Raw genomic sequence first — 12,339 nt, 5'->3', positions numbered from 1 at the left:
GCTTCTCCCTTCCCATTCAGTTCTGAAACTGAATGTACATTACATCTATTCTGTAGACAAGAGCCTTTCAGCCCTGTAAGAATAGGGCAGCTACAGGAGATAAGAGGAAAATTAAAGATGAGAGAGAGAGAGAGAGAAAGAAAGATAATAGGAAGGAGGAGGAAAAGAAGGAAAAGGAGTTTAGTCTTTTAACCACTTGTCTTTCTGCCTTTTGACAGCCCATATTGTTCTTGGTAGGGTTTTTTTAAACATGTAAATTTAATTTAAAATGGCAGCTTCCTGTTAACTTGGTAATAACTATAGCCTGGGCTGCATAAACTCCAAAAACTTAAAGACAAAACCTGACTTATCCATGAGCTTCATGATGATGGAGCTAAGAACAAAAATCTAGGCAGGTGGTTTTACCCCTCAACTTACCTCCTCCAGAAAAACTTCTCCATTATTGTCCTTGTCAATTTCTTCAAAGAGATTTGGAGAGACATCACCATGCCAGACAAACATGTAGCCATCAGGTAAACCAGACACTAGTTCCAGCAGTTCAATGTCAAAAACTAATACTGCGCTACCAGGAACTTCTCCTTCTGTCACAATAAATAGCACAGTTACATATTAACGTTCAGTTATGTGGCAAAAGGACAATTTAGGGTTTTTTCACAATTAAAAAACATGTCTATTACTTAAAGTGCAACTACAAGTGCTTCACGAGGGGTCCGATCCAAGCCCAACGAAATCAATGGGAGTCTTTTCATTGACTTCAGTGGGCACTGGATTAGGCCACATATAAAACAGCAAACTGGGGCTAGACCATATAATATTTGATTATCTGAGACACATGCAGCACTAGATATTTGCTATAATTGACATATGTAATGTGAGTTTTTAATTTTAAAGGCCCTGACTCAGGAAAGGCACATAAACATGTTTAATTTGAGCACTTGCTTAAGTTCCATTCATTTGCTTAGGTGCTTTTCCTGAATAGAAAGGCTTTCCTGAATTGGTGGCCTAGCCAAGTTTCAATCCAGTTATTTTGATAGACACTTAATATAAAAGTTAAATCTTTCCTTAATCACTGTGTCTTTCATTTTTATTAACAAAAACAAAAAAGGTATATGGCAATATATGGCAACTGCATATATCCTCTAGCTACAGATACAAGATTGTCTTTGTTGCCTGATATATTTCCTTCACTGGGACTCTTCACTGAGGCGGTTGAATTTGCATGATACTGGTTTTTTTTTTAAAAAGGAAACAGATCAAAAAGGAACTTCTGTTCGAAAATGAATAAAGGAGTCACACCAGATAATGTAAGAAAATACTAATATATTCAGAATCATGCTAGCATTTACTCCAGACCATATGTCCAAAGTAATCTCAGTGTCAAATACCAATGACACAATTTTGTAGAATTTAATACATTATGGTGTTTTTAATTAATAATTTTATATCATTTTAATCAATTTATAATTTGTCTTGGACTCACACACAAATCAAAGAGTGTACAATTAGTCTCTCATATTTATTCTATATTAAACTCAGTGTGATGCCAGACGCTGAATCTTTATACAACAGAAGTTGTCTATGTTCTTTAGAAATCCAAATCAACAAAGTCAGAGTGAGCTGTGGTGAGTTCGATATCATTAGGACACCATTCCCCAAGTTCTTTTAATTGCACAGGCCAATAATAACTCCACGTACTAGGAACTGATAATTATAAAACATTGAAATTTCAGAGGACTAATTCTTGGTGCCCTATAATTCCAAATTAAAGACTCAGTCTCACAAAGATCCTCCTGCACATAAACTCTAGCCCATGTATAGCTATGATGGCTCCAATGAGACTGTTCAGAGAGACAAGTGGAAGTGCAGGCCCAAGTACAAAATTATCAAACCATCCATCATACTGCCTAACTTTTAGCACTTAGAAAAATGACTGGGATTCACAAAGCCTGGGTTCAGCATCTAGGCTCCCTATACAACGAATGGGAAGAGACAGGCACCTAAGAACGGATTCACGTGCAGGGCTTTGGAGTAGAGCCCGGAGCTGGAGCACAGAGCGGCTCCGGAGCAGTGGAGCTGCAGGTTTTTGCCTGAAGCTGGAGCACAGCTCCAAAGCTCTGTTCACAAGAGGCAGCACTCTGAGTGAGGAATTGCCTGAGCTAACCAAAGGGAGATGCAAAGGGAAGGTATGTGCCCCAACCCCTCCCCTTCACAGGGAGTTAGGAGTCTAAGTCTGGACTGCAGGAAGGCACCTAAATCTGGTTTGGATTCACAGTTGCGAACCCTCTCCTGGAAGCAGGTGCTTAAGGGCTTTCTTGCAATAAACAGTGGAAGATGAGGAGCTCCCTCATAACTTTCGGCCCTCACTCAAGTGACAGTTCAGTGTCTAAGGCCTGGTCCACACTACGCTGTTAAAATCGATTTTAACAGCGTTAAATAGATTTAACGCTGTACCTGTCCACACTACAGTGCTCTTTAAATCGATTTCTGTACTCCTCCCCAAGGAGAGGAGTAACGCTAAAATCGATATTATATCGGAATAGTGTTAGTGTGGACGGAAATCGACATTATTGACCTCCGGGAGGTATCCCACAGTACACCACTGACTGCTCTGGACAGCAATCAGAACTCAGAGGCACTGGCCAGGTAAACAGGAAAAGCCCCCACCCCGCGAACTTTTGAATTCAATTTCCTGTTTGGCCAGCGTGGAGCTCTGATCAGCACAGGTGACCACGCAGAGCTCATCAGCACAAGTAACAACGCAGTCTCCTGAGAATAAAAAGAGCTCCAGCATGGACCGCACGAGAGGTACTGGATCTGATCGCTATATGGGGAGAGGATTCAGTGCTAACAGAACTCCGTTCTAAAAGACGAAATGAAAAAATATTTGAAAAAATTTCAAAGGCTATGTTGGAAAAGCCACAGCAGGGACTCAGTGCAGTGCAGAGTGAAAGTTAAGGAGCTCAGACAAGCATACCAGAAAAACCAAAGCAGCAAACGGAAGATCAGGGTCAGGGCCAAAAACATGCCGCTTCTACGCTGAGCTGCATGCAATTTTAGGGGGCTGCGCCACCACTACCCCCCCTTGTCCGTGGATTCCGAGGTGGGGGTCATAATCTCAACCATGGCGGAGGATTCAGCGGAGGGGGAAGATGAGGAGGAGGAGAGGAAGAAGGACGACCTTGCAGCAGAGCACACAGCACTCCATTAGTCCAAACAGCCAGGAGCTTTTTGTGACCCAGACGGAATTACCCCCCCAGCCCTCCAAGCCACTAGCCCAAACAGTGAAGCCATGGAAGCGACCTCTGGTGAGGTGTATTTGTAAATATCAAACATGGTTTAAAAGCAAGCGTTTTTAATGATTGATTTGCCATCAGGGCTTGGGATGCATTTGCAGCCAGTAAAGTTACAGGAAAAGTTTGTTAACATGTCTGGGGATGGAGCGAAAATCCTCCAAAGAAATCTCCATGAATCGCTCCTGGAGGTACTGCGAAAGCCTTTGCAGAAGGTTTCTGGGCAAGGCAGCTTTATTACGTCCACCATGATAGGACACACTCTGCCTCGCCATGCATGTAGCAAGTAATTGGGTATCATTGCGTGACAAAGCACAGCAGCGTATGGTCCTGGTGATTCCTGGCATTCCAGAAACATTCGTTCTTCATCTCGCGCTGTGATTCTCAGTAGGAGTTATATCATTCATTGTGACCTGGTTGAAATTCAGGAATTTAATTAAGGGGACAGAGATGGCTATTTTCCTACTGGGCTGGGGCTGTTGCTTACATCAAATCCTTCCTTGCATGTAGCAAAGCTGGGGAGGGGAGGAACGATGGCGCTGAGCGTTTGGCGAGCAGGAATCTTCCAGCTACCAGCCACGCGGTGGGGGGGGGGAAGGAGGGTGGTGTTTAGCACTGATAGCAGCCATGCGGTGGGGGAGGAATATAGAAAATCCTTACATAGGAAAGAGGAGGGGTTGGCGTCTGCTGCTGCCTGTTAATAGGAAAAAGGCATCATAGGGCACTGTGTATATGAAGGCTGGAGAAGTCAAAAGATAAAGCCTTACCATGGCGCATGAAAGCTGAAGTATGATGCCCGGACCTGCGTCTGTGAGATCTGCAACACCAGAGCCACAGGCACTCAATATTAAAAGATGCAAAATGCGACCTTGTAGTGAAATCACATGTTTGTGCTATGTAAGGTGAATAGTGTGTGACTGTGAAAGAGTATAACCATTGTTCTGTAAAATGTATCTTTTTACATACTTCTCTCCCTGTTTTCCCTCCCCCATGCAGCTGCACAGTTTTCCAGCCTCCCTACTCCATCCCGAAGGCTAGCTCAGATAAGGCGAGGAAGAAGAGGACGCGAGATGAAATGTTCTCTGAAATCATGGAAGTAACCCGCAATGAAGAGCTCATCAGAATGAGTGGAAGGACATGCTAGCAAAGTACAGGAAAGATGCCAGTGAACGTGAGGACAGGAGGGACGCTCGAGATGAGAGAAGTGGCGCCAGGAAGATCAGAGTGTAGGCAGGAAGATCAGCGTGGCGGATGCAACGCTGGAGCTGCTGCGTGATCAAACTGATATCCTCCGACGTCTGGTGGATCTTCAGGAAGAGCAGCGGGGTTACAGAGTGCCACTGCAGCCCATGTTTAACCACCCTCAGTACTTCCTGAATTTCAACCCGGTCAAATGAATGATATAACTCTACTGAAAATACACAGTGCGAGATGAAGAACGAATGTTTCTGGAATCCAGGAATCGCCAGAACATACGCTGCTGTGCTTTGTCATGCAGTGATACCAATACTTGCTAATGCATGGCGAGGCAGAGTGTCCTATCATGGTGGACGTAATAAAGCTGCCTTGCCAGAACTTTCTGCAAAGGCTTTCGCAGACCTCCAGGAGTGATTCATGGAGATTCTCTTTGGAGATTTTCGCTCCATCCCCAGACATGTTAACAAACTTTTCCTGTAATTTACTGGCTGCAAATGCATCCCAGCCTGATGGCAAATCAATCATTAAAAAACGCTTGCTTTTAAACATGTTTGATATTTACAATTACTCACCAGGTCGCTTCATGGCTTCACTGTTGGGCTAGTGGCTTGGAGGGCTGGGGATAATTCATCTGGGTCACAAAAGCTCCTGGCTGTTTGGACTAGTGGAGGTGTGTGTGCTCGATGCAAGGTCGTCCTCATCTTCCCCTCTGCTGAATCTCAGCCATGGTTGAGATTATGACCCACCTCGGAATCCACGGACAAGGGGGGGTAGTGGTGCGGAGCCCCCTAAAATTGCATGAAGCTCAGCGTAGAAGCGGCATGTTTTTTGGCCCTGCCCCAGACCTTCCGTTTGCTTCTTTGGTTTTCTGGTAGGCTTGTCTGAGCTCCTTAACTTTCACTCTGCACTGCACTGAGTCCTGCTGTGGCCTTTTCTCAACATAGCCTTTGAAATTTTTCAAATATTTTTTCATTTCGTCTTTTAGAACGGAGTTCTGTTAGCACTGAATCCTCTCCCCATATAGCTATCAGATCCAGTACCTCTCCTGCGGTCCTGCTGGAGCTCTTTTTCTTTCCTGAATTTCAACCCGGTCAAATGAATGATATAACTCTACTGAAAATACACAGTGCGAGATGAAGAACGAATGTTTCTGGAATCCAGGAATCGCCAAGAACATACGCTGCTGTGCTTTGTCATGCAGTGATACCCAATACTTGCTAATGCATGGCGAGCAGAGTGTCCTATCATGGTGGACGTAATAAGCTGCCTTGCCAGAAACTTTCTGCAAAGGCTTTCGCAGACCTCCAGGAGTGAATTCATGGAGATTTCTTTGGAGATTTTCGCTCCATCCCCAGACATGTTAACAAACTTTCCTGTAACTTTACTGGCTGCAAATGCATCCCAGCCTGATGGCAAATCAATCATTAAAAAACGCTTGCTTTTAAACATGTTTGATATTTACAATTACTCACCAGGTCGCTTCATGGCTTCACTGTTGGGCTAGTGGCTTGGAGGGCTGGGGATAATTCATCTGGGTCACAAAAGCTCCTGGCTGTTTGGACTAGTGGAGGTGTGTGTGCTCGATGCAAGGTCGTCCTCATCTTCCCCTCTGCTGAATCTCAGCCATGGTTGAGATTATGACCCACCTCGGAATCCACGGACAAGGGGGGGTAGTGGTGCGGAGCCCCCTAAAATTGCATGAAGCTCAGCGTAGAAGCGGCATGTTTTTTGGCCCTGCCCCAGACCTTCCGTTTGCTTCTTTGGTTTTCTGGTAGGCTTGTCTGAGCTCCTTAACTTTCACTCTGCACTGCACTGAGTCCTGCTGTGGCCTTTTCTCAACATAGCCTTTGAAATTTTTCAAATATTTTTTCATTTCGTCTTTTAGAACGGAGTTCTGTTAGCACTGAATCCTCTCCCCATATAGCTATCAGATCCAGTACCTCTCCTGCGGTCCATGCTGGAGCTCTTTTTCTGACAATGATTTTTGCCCCATCAGGCACTGGGCTCTCAACCCGGAATTCCAAGGGGTGGGGGAGACAGGGAACTATGGGATAGCTACGGAATAGCTACCCACAGTGCACCGCTCCAGAAATCAACGCTAGCCATGGACCATGGACGCACGCCGTCGAATTAATGTGCCTAGTGTGGACGCGCACAATCGAGGTTTTAATATCTGTTTAATAAAACCGGTTTTAGCTAATCCAAAATTATGCCGTAGTGCGGACGTAGCCTAAGATGCTTTGTGAATCTAGCCGTACTGCCGACAGCTTTCCATTAAGACACATGGATGCACTGGCACTCAGTGGTGTCCCATGGTAATCAGCACACTGGCCAGAATGTCACATTTTCAGAGACATATTATTAAAGGTGGAAAGTTTATTTCAACCAAACACTTTGTGAAATTACTGGCATGGAAAAGCTCCAAAGAGAGCACTTACCACTGTCGGATAATTTTAAAAATGTAAAAAAACCCAAATGTTTAAAAATAGTATTTTTCCTTACCTTTTCAAACCACTCCTACTCTCCTGCCCCAGAAATAATGAAAAACAAGACTAAGAACACATACTTCAGTCACTCAGTAGGTAATAAGTTACACCACCAGTTGTCTATTTACTTACCAACACCAGCTTCTCCATAACCAAGATGGGGCGGAACAACTACTGTTCGTCTCTCTCCAACGCACATATCTCTAAGACCCATGTCCATCCCCAAAACAACCTGTCCAGATCCCAGCACTACATTATACGTTTTACCAAGACTAATCCTGAAAAATAAAAAAGAATTTTTACTACTTCCATGTTACCACTCAAACTGTATAGTTTCTATATCAAAGTCCCTTTGTGGCCAAAAATCAGTTTACCTCTAATGCGATATGCTTCTAAGTAGCCAAGTGGTGTAATTGCTGAGGTAACAGATTGTATGTGATAGTAGCTTCAGATATCATGGTCACTTGAATTAAACTTAAGGATTTTAATCCTCCCAATCAAAACTATGAAATACTTTGTCATTCAAAAAAGGGCTTCTTGCCTTACAGATATCCTTGGGAAAGAACACTTGGTAAGCACTGGCCTGATTCTGCAAAGCCTTAAGCACATGAGAAAGTTTACTTACACGAGGAATCCCCTTAGTTAAATAAACCCGGCTGGGATTTTCAGAAGAGTATAAGGGAATCAGGCATCAAACTGCCATTGAAATTCAATGGAATTTGGTCACATATCTTCCTTCGGCTCCATTAAAAATCCCAGTCTGTGTGTCTAGTATATTAGGTAACTAATTTGAACCTCAAAGCAACTGAGGTCTTGCTAATATTTTAGTCCTATCATGTTATAAATTATGACTTGCTACTGGGGTCTTATTTCTAAGATATATTTTTATGAAGTGATATGTTATATATACTTTGTTTGCAAAGTTGTTGTAGCTGTGTAGGTCATAGGATATTAGAAAGACATAGTGGGTGAAGTAATATCTTTTATTGTACCAACTTCTGTTGGTGAGAGATTCTGTATATTTCAGTCACTCAGGAGGTAATTATACTGCCAGTTGTTTATTAGGTTTCATTTACTTATCAATGCCAGCTTCTCCACAACCAAAACGGGGCAGAATAATAGCTTTTAGTCTCTCTCCAATGCACATCTCCGAGACCCATATCCATCCTCAATACGTTCAATAAAAGATATTACCTCACCCGCCTTGTCTCTCTTAAATATATATTATAATTCTAAAAGGCACGTTTGCAATCTTAGGACTTTTTATTAGCATCTGTCCTTGCAGCATCTGAGTGCCCCTTTTTCTGTCACTCTTTCCTTTTGTCATTTTTTTGCTGAATTGTGTGACCCTGAATACAGAGCCTCTATAAGGAAAGGACGGATGGTCCTGTGGTTAGGGCATTACCCAAGCACTTAGAAGATCTATGTGCAACAGTTATGACAGTGCCCTGCAACAGCCTTGTAGGCCTGGCTTGACATGTGTAACTGGAGGTGGGTGAGGTGTCATTTCTTGGGAAACAGGATTAGGGAGGTAAATGTATCAGCTGGCTGGAAACAGAATGCCTGTACTAGCTAAGATAAGGGGAGAACACTCGAGGAGCCATTTACAATGGACAAGATAAGTCTGGAATGCAAAGAGAAAGTTGTACATGGACAATGCGTGGAAGAGCATGCTGTACGGGAAATGGTTCCTACAAAGCAACCAAGGCAATCCCAAAACATGCAATGCAGCATAGAGTAAATGCAATGCACTGTGTACATGTATACAAAGGAAGAGGTTTTACTGGATAAGCCTGGATGTGTGGTATGTCCTATATCCACTGTGCTTGAGTCTGATCAACTGAGCGTAGCTTTGCTGTATGCCAAATAAAGGAAATCTGAGCGACAAAACTGAGTTCTTGAGGACTTGAGTGGAAAGGGTCCTCGGGGGAAACCCCAACAATCCAGGGCAAACATGGAATTAAGTTAAACCTTACTGAATTACGTTTAATATCTTTAGGATCCATTGTATTGAAAATGCAAATGTTTGTGTGCTATTGTGGGCTTGTATGTATTTTAGGTGAAATGAGGATTTAATGCAATCTCTGGGAGACAAGATAAACTTTAAAAGACAGTGCTAAACAATACAGCAGAGACAATTGATCTTGTGGGGCAGCGTGTGTAAGAGTGGAATTCCTAGGAAGTACTGGGGCGGGGGGAAGGGAGGAGAGGGAAGGGTATTGCAAACCCCTACCTTCTGACTCAGCCTATACAGCTTCACCCTAAGGAAGAAACCTTTGCTGTGCTGATCACCTGTTACAGGAGGACAGTTCAGAGACCCAATCTGGCTTCTCCAGGGACCAAGAGACAAAGAACGGACTTTTGTTTAAACAGCCTGGTTTTAAACACATTCGGGGCCTTCGTTCTGATCCAGAAAATGGGCAGGACCTCAGGTCCATGGATGGTCCCAATCCTTAGGGTCGGGTTCAAAAGAACTGACAAGGGCCAGAGCCCTTGTGGAGATTGGGGGTAGAGAGAGAATCTAGTAAACTTATTAGCATGCGTGTAGGTTCTCTTATTGTGTTTAATAAGTTCTCCGTAATACTATTGCCCTAAGAATAAATAAGTTTGCATAGAAAGAGCTGTGTGGTAGCTTAACAGTGGGCAATCACACTGTTATCAGTCTTTGAAGAGGAAGGAAGCAGGTCTGCTTAGGCAGACTGTCTTTTGCTGGGAATAACATAATGAAAGCAGGGAACTTAACTGTTCAGCCTGGAAATACCTGGGTCAGGAAGGAGACAGACATAGATCTCCACCCAAGCGAGGCAATGGCTAGAGTGCTGGAAGCCTGCCAAGTGGGTGATCTTGCAGAACCACTGAGGGGAAATACAGGTCCGGTTGCCCTGAACTGTGACACAGGGTTCAAGTCCCTGCTTCACCACAGACTTCTTGTGTGACCTTGGGCAAGTCACTTAGCCACTCTCTGTGCCTCAGGTTTTCCATCTCTAAAATGGGAATAAGAGCACTTCCCTACTTCAGAGATATTGTGGGGATAAATGCATTAAAGATGTGGGTGCTGAGATACTATGGTAATGGTAGCCATATAAATATCCAGAGAGAGAGAGATTCAGCAGTACAAGTTATCATGAAAACTATGGACTATTTCTGGTGGGGTTTTTTTGTTTTTTTTTTTTTAAAAGAGAACATAAAAAGTAGTCCTTCCCTACCTCACCTCCCAAATAAAATACAAATAAGGTAAATTTAACAGTACTAATAATATTATTCAAAAACATGGTGTGCACAGACCCAAAAAACAGAACAGGAGAATTTATTCAGTGACGGCAAACACTGTCTGAATTTACTTCAGCTCAATCCAAAATGTGGTTCATCTAAAATAATCTATTTTATGTCACAACAAGGAAACAAAACCAGTCAAGAAGGATCAGCACAGCAAAGAGATTCAGCTGACCTTTGAACAAAGGAGACCAGGGTTGCCAACAGCTTCTGCCTCCATTCACACTCCTAATGTCTTCAGTAGGCAGGAAGTAAACAGTGTCAGAACCCCTTTGTCCTCCAACCTGACCCACCACAAACATGATCACGATCCAACCATCCAACAGTTTCTCTATGAAGATCTCAGCTGCAACAGAACCTAATGAAACATCCTAATTCATGTCTATCTTATTCATCATTGTGGTGACAATTTCTGTGTTCCTCTCTCACATCCCTATTTCTGCTGTCCCCAACTCTCCCCCTTTGGTTGCTCTCTACCCATTTTTTCCTATATGCAAAGATTTTATAAACATTGTCAGACAGGAAAAATAAACTGGTCCCATGTTAACATGAATATTTTAACATCACTGTCAACCTTTTTCCTTTTGAATATCCTAATTGCTTTGTGTGCTATTCATTTTGACCCTCACTTTCATAGTTACATAGAATATTTCATATGCCAAGTGATATACTTACGTTGATTCTAACAACGTGCCATCCAGAAGTGAGGCGTTGTAGTGGTACTTCAAGTAATCTCCTTTCTTACTCAGTACTGTGCAGTTGGAAGGTTTGTAATGAGTAGTAATGTTGACAGAGTCCAAAGGGTTATGGAAGTCAATCACATGGATGTCAAAAACCAGTACTGCAGATCCTGGAATCTTTCCTAAATAGTAAGCAATCATATAAGGAGAAACAAATGGCACCTACACAGGTACCTACTCACTTCATACTGCACACAGTGAGGAAATATAAAATGTTAAGTCTTCTACCGAGTGATTTTGTTCTTTGTTTCTGTTTACATTTCTCAGGATTAAAGCACTGAGTCACCTCTGCACACAACAACAACATAGATACAAGATGCTTCCAATGAAAGACACTTAAAGTGCAAAGGACACCAATGAAAAGTACTATATTAGCAGTCAATTCAAGAATTAAGGAAAACATTTCCATCATTCAAGGTTTCAAAACTATGCACTCTACTTTGAATTTTTAATAGCACAGTGAAAAGAACAGGAGTACTTGTGGCACCTTAGAGACTAACAAATTTATTTCAGCATAAGCTTTCGTGGGCTACAGCTCACTTCTTCAGACGGCTGAAATCTAATAGCACAGTGAAGCTGGAAGTTTACATTTCCTGTGACCAACTTAACCACTTGACTGGTACCTCGCATACAATTTTGCTGCTTTAATAGTGATTTGGTAACAGAACATCAACACTTCCACCATGCACTGGCAACTGAAAAGCAGCAGAAAAGGGGTTAAACTGCTTGAAAAATCTTGACAAGTACTGTGTGATTATGTTACCAACAGTGATAGATGCCTCCACAACCACCAATTGGTTTCTTTGTTATAAGTCCAATTCCTAATTAGCACAGTGAAATGTTGTCACAAAAATTAAACATTTCTTAAAATGTTATTAATGGAAAATAATGGTTTATGTACTGGAAAAAGCTTTTTAAAACACAAGCACACCACTGCGATTGACTAGAGAAATTGACATACTCGCCTCTAGGAAGGGTATTGCTAGAGTGTGACTAAGTTTTCACAAAGGAATTGTGACAGGGTCAGGCCAGATGGATACAGGAGAGTGTTCCTGTTGAGAACTGGGACATGGATGAGCCCACTGCTAAAAAAATCCCTCCTCCAGCCTAGGGAGGAGCTACTAAACCCAGAACCCAACTGAGTTCGGGGGACAACAGGCGTGGGGGTCAAAGGGCCAAAACTAGGGAACCAGAAGGGGACACCAAGCAGAGAGCCCCGGACAGTGCCCACTGCTCCTGAAAACACAGTCAAGAGATCTGGTGGATGCTGCCCAGAGGAACTCTGCCAAGATATGTGAATGGATAAAAGAACGATAAAAACAACCCCACAGTCACAGACCCCTGCCCACCCTC

General features: G+C 42.9%; 1 protein-coding gene across 1 annotated transcript in view; it reads right to left on the bottom strand.

Moving 5' to 3' along the window:
* The window catches only part of FKBP9 (FKBP prolyl isomerase 9), a 45,233-nt gene that overhangs the window by 8,837 nt on the left and 24,057 nt on the right, over positions 1-12,339 (bottom strand). Inside the window, exons 7-9 of the mRNA XM_032778871.2 lie at positions 10,922-11,108; positions 7,106-7,251; positions 418-581 (exon numbers count right to left, since the gene is read on the bottom strand). Coding sequence (XP_032634762.1) covers positions 418-581; positions 7,106-7,251; positions 10,922-11,108 — 497 coding nt within the window. The remainder of the gene's footprint in view (positions 1-417; positions 582-7,105; positions 7,252-10,921; positions 11,109-12,339) is intronic.

This window comes from Chelonoidis abingdonii, chromosome 2 (genome assembly GCF_003597395.2).
Source record: "Chelonoidis abingdonii isolate Lonesome George chromosome 2, CheloAbing_2.0, whole genome shotgun sequence".
NCBI lineage: Eukaryota > Metazoa > Chordata > Testudines > Testudinidae > Chelonoidis > Chelonoidis abingdonii.
The sequence above is the reverse complement of the archived record's forward strand: the minus strand, read 5'-3'. Positions and strand labels throughout refer to the sequence as shown.